Source organism: Vigna unguiculata, chromosome 6 (assembly GCF_004118075.2).
Source record: "Vigna unguiculata cultivar IT97K-499-35 chromosome 6, ASM411807v1, whole genome shotgun sequence".
Taxonomy (NCBI): Eukaryota; Viridiplantae; Streptophyta; class Magnoliopsida; order Fabales; family Fabaceae; genus Vigna; species Vigna unguiculata.
The window spans coordinates 20,557,817-20,565,388 of record NC_040284.1 but is presented as its reverse complement, the minus strand read 5'-3'; the positions used below and the strand labels follow the sequence as shown (position 1 = coordinate 20,565,388).

Here is a 7,572-nt window from a genome sequence, read left to right as displayed (position 1 = left end):
GTCGCATGCATCAGCAAACTCTGCAAAATTTGTTCACCCTTTATTAGAACCCTAATGATTTCTTAAAGAAAATAATGAATAAAGAAAATTAAACAAGAGGAATACCTGTTCCAAATGTCATGAGAAATAAAACTATCAAACAAGGAAACAATGCTGAAGCTTTTGCCATTTCTGTATCTCCGTGTTAATGTGATTTTAAGAATCAAGTTTTCGCTGACAAAATGGTGTCTGTTATGAGGATTATTTATAATGTAATAATAATAATAATAATAACAAAATAATGAATGATTTTACTTTTGTCATGTAACGATATACGTTGAAGTCAGAGTGAAAGTTGTGCACATGAAGGATTATCTATAAATAACAATTATTAATCGCATCAGTTTTTATTATATGCAACAATTCAAAGAGAAAAAGGAGGTTTCTTCATATCTTATATAAAAATAAAATAAATAAATATATATATATATATATATATATATATAATTTTAATTTATTTAGTATTAATTTTTTTAATCATATTTTTTTTATTCTTTTAATACATTATATAAAATCAAAATTATATATATATATATATATATATATATATAAAATTTGAAATTCTGTAATCATCTTATTGGAATCCGTTTATCGAATTTCAAAATTCGATAATGATCTTGATCGGATTTCAAAATTCAATAATTATCTTAATCGGATTTTAAAATTTAAAATTTTTTTAATTATATTTCGAAATTCGATAATTTTCTTAATTGAATTTCGAGATGTGAAATCTACATAAATCATATTTCAAAATTACCGGATTTCAAAATCTGATATTTTCGTGTTTTATTCCCTAAAGTGTGAGAGGTGAATATTAATGAGTGTGTAAAATATAAGGAGAGAAAAAAACTAATAAGAATAATAATTTTAATAAAAATATTTATATAATATTTATATAAAAATTAAATTTAATTTTAATTTTGAGAGTGATGAAATTAATTTATATTTTAAAATTTTGAGATAAAATAAAAATACAGGAAACAAATTAAGACTAAGACAATTGACATTTGATGTGACATTGACAATTATCACATAATACAACATTAATTTGATACATGACAATTTTTTTTTTTAATTTTAAAAAAAATAAAAAATTAAAAATCACAAATAAATACATATATTTTTAAAGTTGTTAGTCCAGTACCAATGAGAATGACATTATTGCATTAAATTTTCCATGACAAGGATCATATTCGTTACCAAAAAGACGTGATTGATATTTTGTTAGAGAACACAACCATAATTTAACAAAAAAAAAAATCTCTATACACGTGCCCAAAGTTGTAAAAAAAGAGTAGAATTGATTGCTTATTTAATTAATATTCCAGTGACCAAATTCAAAAATTAAAAAAGATACTAAATTATCAAACTTACAATTTTTAATTATGTTGATAGATTTCTCAATTTGAAACTTTAAAAATAATCATATTAAGGATCATTATAAGATATGACATTTTAGTTGGATTGACATTCAAAATTTAATAATTATATGTCATCACTTAAAATAATTTATTAAAAAATAAAAAATAAAAACATAGAGGATCAAACTAAATTTTTAGGCACAAACTTACGAGAAAACAAATTCTTTTACAAAAGAAATAAACAAAACAAAAAAGAAACTCAATTTCATAGATCGTTCATTTTGAAGTTTATTTAGTTCTTAAAATGGATTATAAAATCTGAGAGATTACATATTTTATTACTGAAACTTGAATTATTATTTTAGATTCTTCAATTTGAAAAACTTTTGAACAATCTAAGAAAAATTAAACCTCCAATTTTATAAAATAGAAAAGATAAATTAATCATTTTAAAAAATTGGAGTGAAAAAATGAAATCATGAAATATATAAAAAAAGACAAAAATAACAAAAAGTTGTAACTTCCAATAGATTTTTGGTAACAGATTAAGAATATATATATAAAGTATTAGTGCTAGGATTCCTCTTTATAAGTATTAGTACATATTTAAAAATAGTTTACAGGAAATACAACTATTCTAGGTAAAATTCTTTTCAACTAAGAACAATCAACTGGTGATCAATAACTGACTTACTGTTCATGATGAACAGAATCTATGAATTATCTGGCTAATTGTTCTTGAACTGAAAATACTTCTAATAATTTCAATATTATTTTTCTTACACCTTATATTGAATAAGCTAAATATATATATACTATATTTACAGTGGTGTGTGAAAGAATCAGTATGATTCTACATGTTTTGGGTTATCTCCCACTGCAACTCTGCTTGTGAGGGAAGGCCTCATTGTGACAATCGATGATTCATTAGCCCCAGCTTTAAGAGCAGCTTTTGCAGCTTCCACAAACCTCTTCACTGCATCTTCTGCGTACTTGTTTGCTTCTTTCACAGTCATAGTTTTACCAATGTTCGGGTAAGAGTTCAGTACATAATCACCATTCAGCTGTGATGCAAGCTGGATCAGTTCCACTTGGAATTCTGAAAGACTCGAGTCTTCTCTTGGTCCATGATCCCTTAGTGTCTTGATATCCGGAAGAGTTTCTGTATAAAAATATAACCATAATGGAAATAATGTTAAAAACATAATGCATGAAATAAGCATATCATTTGCATCAAACAGTTCTTAATGCGAAATAACAGATTAAAAAAAACTGTGTTCTCTATTTTGGATGCACATGGTTGGTGTTTCAATATACTTCCAAATCTGGTTTACATACAGACAAAAGTGGCAACTTACTAGGTTTTTCTCAATGCAGTTACCATGAAAGACATAGGAAATTTCCAACACTGCATTCAAGCATGGCTTGCTTGTCAAAAGAACACCAAATTATGAAGCTTTTATATACTAATATGAAGTTAGGTTTTGGTGATAGACCAAATTTTCACACACAATCATTTCTGGTCAGGAAAAGGCTGCTTAATTTGGATGCTTGGAAAAGCTTTTGAATACAAATGAATTCCCCAAAGCATATATTAGTTCAAAGTGCATTGATTGCTACCATAACAGAGTTCCAAGAATGCTGGAATCAGACGTAATGTAACTATCGAAGAAGTAGATGAAAACCTGGACAATCGTTACGAGGAGTGTCACGAATGTGAAAGTACTTTTCAAAGGTACCAGCCCATGCATCTCTCTTTGTCAAGAAATTGGATTTTAAATTGAAAAGCTTCTTTACTGTGGCGGGAATAGATGAATGTTCATACTGAGAATATGGGGTTGGACCCTCTGCTTCATGAATCACTGCAAAATTTGGCCTCAAGCAATAAGCTAATTATCTTACAACTCACAAGTCTACAAGCATAGATTGTCTGAGAGTGAGAACTACAGTATACACAAAGATTACCAAAACCAGTTTTCAGCATATTACACAAGTACACACAGGAGCATAATTTAGTACATCAGTTTGAAGTAATACAAAAAAAATTCCCGTTAATACTGATAACGGTACACACACATAACTCCATCAAGTGCAAAAGTGAGTATATTCATAAAATTATGTCTCAAAACTCCAATATCAGTACCCACCTACTGGCCAATTAACTCTATGTCAAGACCCAAAATGACATCAACACGGGCATGTACTCTATAAAAACTGCACTGAAATTCCAAGTCCAACAACAAAAACACACTCGGCACGAAGTCAAAATCCCCTGGCAACCCAACAAAGCCAAAGCACATTCAACAAACTGAATCCATAAAACCAAAACAGAACTCATTAACAGCACAAGACCTTGTTTGACTACTGTTTTCTAAAATTTGTTTGTCTCAACACATTTACAAACTTTTATATATTAAAATTATTAAATTAAAAAAAAATGGCTGAGATTTCATCTAGTTTTGAGTAAATCAGATCCACATCTGAAAGTTTTGTCCCACAATCACATATATATTTTCTTAACATTTGTTCCCTGAAAACAAGACGAAAAAAATCTACCCATTTCCGTTTTTCGGATTTTTAAAACACTCCTTCTAGAAATAGTATTCAAAATATAATTTAAAAAACAGCTCTTTAAAGTCAGACAAAACCCAAATCATCTCAATTTCCAATGCAACCACAAAAGCTCAAAAATTTCAATAAACGTTGTTCCCTGAACACTAGAACAGATGAACAAAGCAATTTTCAAGTTTGCATGAAAATCATTATAAAAAAAAAAAAAAATCAGTTTTTCAGGCAAACCCCAATCATTTCAAATCTGAATGAAGCAACAAAACTTGAAAAAGGTCAAAACTTTCGATCACATACCAGTACCCTTCTCGATCCAAGGCGAGATAAGAAAAGTGGGCACCCTCACACCCAACCTATCAAACCCAAAGTAATAGGGTGGAGCTCCAATGATCCCATCAGGGTTAGGGACACCCTCCACCGGCGTAGCCACATGATCGTAAAACCCTCCATGCTCATCATACGTAATCAACACTGCCATCTCCTTCCACTGAGGACTCTTCCTCAAAATCTCATACACTTCCTTAACAAACATCTGCCCCTCCGCCACGTCATGCGAGGGGTGGTCGTCGTTGGCCGGCAAAACCTCCACGTCGAAGTACCTCTGTTCCACCACCACATAGTTTGGGAGATTCCCCCTCTGGGCGTGCTTCTTGAACTTGAGGGCGTAGTCGTGGAACTTCACCGCGTTCTTGATCTTGCGGAGGCTCTTGAAGAAGAGCGTGGCGGGGATGTTCTGGTAGTAGATGCCGAAGGTGAGGCCGTTCTCGTTGAGGGAGTCGAAGATGGTTTTCTGGGGGAAGCCGAGGACGAGGTTCTTCCGGACGTTGCTCATGGCGCCGTGGGAGGTGGCGGAGTGGATGTAGAACCGGTTCGGTTGGGTCGAGGCCGGAACCGAAGCGAACCACTTGTCGAAAACGGCGAACTCGGTGGCCAGTCTCGTATAGACGGGGAGGGTTTCCGGTTTGAAGCCGCTCATGACGGTTTTGGCCATGCCGGGGAGGATGGTCTCGGCTTGCTGCGCGAAGCCGTTCATAGGGGCCGGATTTAGGGTTGTCTCGTTCGATCCGAAGATTTGCTCGCGAATGGCTTGGAAGGAGTGGCCGGGGTCGACGTCGATGAAGAGAGCGTCGTCGGAGACGGTGACGGCGGGGGATGCGGGGTCCTCCACGGAGAGAGGGTTCGATTCGGTGCCGGTGAGGCCGTCGATGTCCGGGCGCGAGGGTTTGAGCCACCCAAGGACGTGGTCAAAGGAGCGGTTCTCCATCACTATCACCACCACGGTTTTGATCGGACCGGAGAATTTGTGCTTCTTTCCGACGCTGACGGAGACGAGGAGGAAGAGAAGGAAAAGAGACATGGATACCCGCCGGAGACCCATCTCCGGTGAACGGAGTTAGAAAACAGTGAAAGAAAAAGTTATAGTAGTTGAGGTCATAAAGGAGTTGCTGTTAAGTTACTTAATTAAGAGGTGAGTGAGGGGTAATAAAGTAAAAGACGACACTGCATTGGATGTGCTTTCAAATTTAGGATCTTTTGTTCCTGTCTTTGTCTTTTGCTTTTCTACGAAACACCCAAAGCTGTGGAGCTTTTTTTTTAAAACTGAATGAGATGTTATCTGTTTATTAATTTTATTTTTACTTTTTTATAAAAGAAAAAAATATGACAGATGTGAAAAGAGAGTAACTTGCGTAATCGAAAACAATACATTCTTGGAAAAATTATGTGATGACCATCGTAGTTTTGTTGTTTTGTGAAAAAAAAAATTACTCAAGTCTTATTTCAAATTCAAGAGAAAAATAATAAAAAAAAGGAGATGACAATGATGCATTAATAATCTTGAAATGAAATTTAGGTTTAGTTTTTTGAATTCAAAATAATTTGTTGAATTTATAATTGTTTGGATGTTGAAAAAATATGTGAAATGAAATGAAGTATGGGTGTAGAAAAAAAATATTCAAATTTCGTTAAGAAAACGAAAAAGAAAAAATGAGTCATCGTTGGCGCTGTTAGGGTTCGGTAAAAAGGGACCTAATTCAACTCCAGATATTTAGTTGATAAGGTATGCCGCCAATCTTTGAAATAAATAAATAAAATGTATAAATTGAAATTTCTGTAAAAAATAATTTGATCATGTGTGATACTGTTGTGTAATGTTATAAAAATAGGCACTTTTTTGTGCAAAATAAGAGGAATAGTTCAACCGACCAAGATTTAACATTTCAATAATGTCGGAAAAATAAATCTTAGTTTAATCTTCCAAATTTACATCATCATCAGCTCTTTAGAAAGTCTCATTACCAAATTGATTATTTAAAAATAAATATTATTTCCAAAGCACTGAAATTGTAGTTTAATTTAGACTACATTGAGTTTTATAAAGTCACATCACCCTACTTCTTAATTCTAATTAATACGCGTGTCCTTTTTAGAAACGTAAACCTAGACCCTTTAAGTAAAACTTTTTAAAATAAGTCAACAAGAAATTAATGAATATAAATATATAAGTATTTCAATATTCATTAAATTCTTAAATAAAATAAGACAATCTAATACGTTTTTTTTATAATTCGTGTACAAGTTACGTATTAGTAGCAGAATAGAGTATTCAAATTAATTTTTAGGTTAAATATGTTTTTATCCCTCAAATTTTAGTAAAATTTGGAATTAGTTCCTCTCCAAAAATTTTAACTAATTTAGTCCTCTATTTTTAAAAGTGTGTAAATTTAGTTTTTTTAACCAAATTTTGTTAAATTTATTGGACGTTTGAAGCGCATTTGATGATAGTATTTTAATTGTTTACACCGTTTGACACATTTTTGTTTCAATGTTAACTCAAATATTATTATAAAATGAATTTAAAATGTCAAATAGACTTAACAAACTTTGGTAAGAAGGTCTAAATCCACGCATTTTTAAAAATGAAGAACTAAATTCACGCATTTTTAAAGATGAAGGACTAAATTAGTATAAAATTTCAATAAGAAACTAATTCTAAAATTCATAAAACTTGAAGGATAAAAACATATTTAACCCTAAACTTTATTATATTAGTACGAGTTATTTTTGTGTTTGAAGAATACTCATGACCTATTTTATAAAATAAATCTTCCTACTATTCTAAAATGCTCCTCCTTTGAACATGCATTTTATTATCAATTAAAATTTTAAAAAATACATTTTTAATAAATTTCAATTAATATTAAAATATACATGAAAAAGAGTTTGTTAGATGGTATTGTTTTTTATTTATTTATTGTTTTTGAATTAGTCAAATTTGAATAGTTTGGTCATATGGTAGTGGCATTTGTATTATAGTATTGTGAAAGTTTGTTTGCGCATGAATAACCCTTTCAACCAATTGGTCATTGATGTATATTTATAAGAGGTGGGTTTAGACATGAGGTGACTTGTTGAATAAAATACAAAATTTTCTTTAATTATTTTTCTTTTATATTTCAAAGAATGGAACATTTTGTTGTTCAATAGCATATTCCTTGTTTGGATTTTGATGGACCAGAAGTCGCTCCATTGTGAAAGTGAAAGGCACTTGCACTAACAAATCATATACCTTTACCTCAACATTTTAATATAAATGTAAAAGGTT

At 31.5% G+C, this 7,572-nt stretch overlaps 1 protein-coding gene across 1 annotated transcript; it reads right to left on the bottom strand.

The window, feature by feature from the left end:
• Positions 1-1,954: 1,954 nt before the first annotated feature.
• On the bottom strand, positions 1,955-5,484 carry LOC114187856 (non-specific phospholipase C1). Its single transcript, XM_028076243.1, has 3 exons — positions 4,266-5,484; positions 3,086-3,262; positions 1,955-2,562 (listed from the first exon to the last, which is right to left on the bottom strand). The coding sequence occupies exons 1-3, from the start codon at positions 5,344-5,346 to the stop codon at positions 2,243-2,245; spliced, it is 1,578 nt and encodes a 525-aa protein (XP_027932044.1). The 5' UTR covers positions 5,347-5,484; the 3' UTR covers positions 1,955-2,242.
• Between the last annotated feature and the right edge of the window lie 2,088 nt (positions 5,485-7,572).

Excerpts from the sequence above, each read along its gene's own strand:
- LOC114187856 (XM_028076243.1), bottom strand. The coding sequence starts at position 5,346 with ATGGGTCTCCGGCGGGTATCCATGTCTCTTTTCCTTCTCTTCCTCCTC. Across the intron at positions 3,263-4,265 it reads TTGGATCGAGAAGGGTACTG|TGATTCATGAAGCAGAGGGT; the intron begins GTATGTGATCGA and ends CAAATTTTGCAG. Across the intron at positions 2,563-3,085 it reads TCCTCGTAACGATTGTCCAG|AAACTCTTCCGGATATCAAG; the intron begins GTTTTCATCTAC and ends ATTTTTATACAG.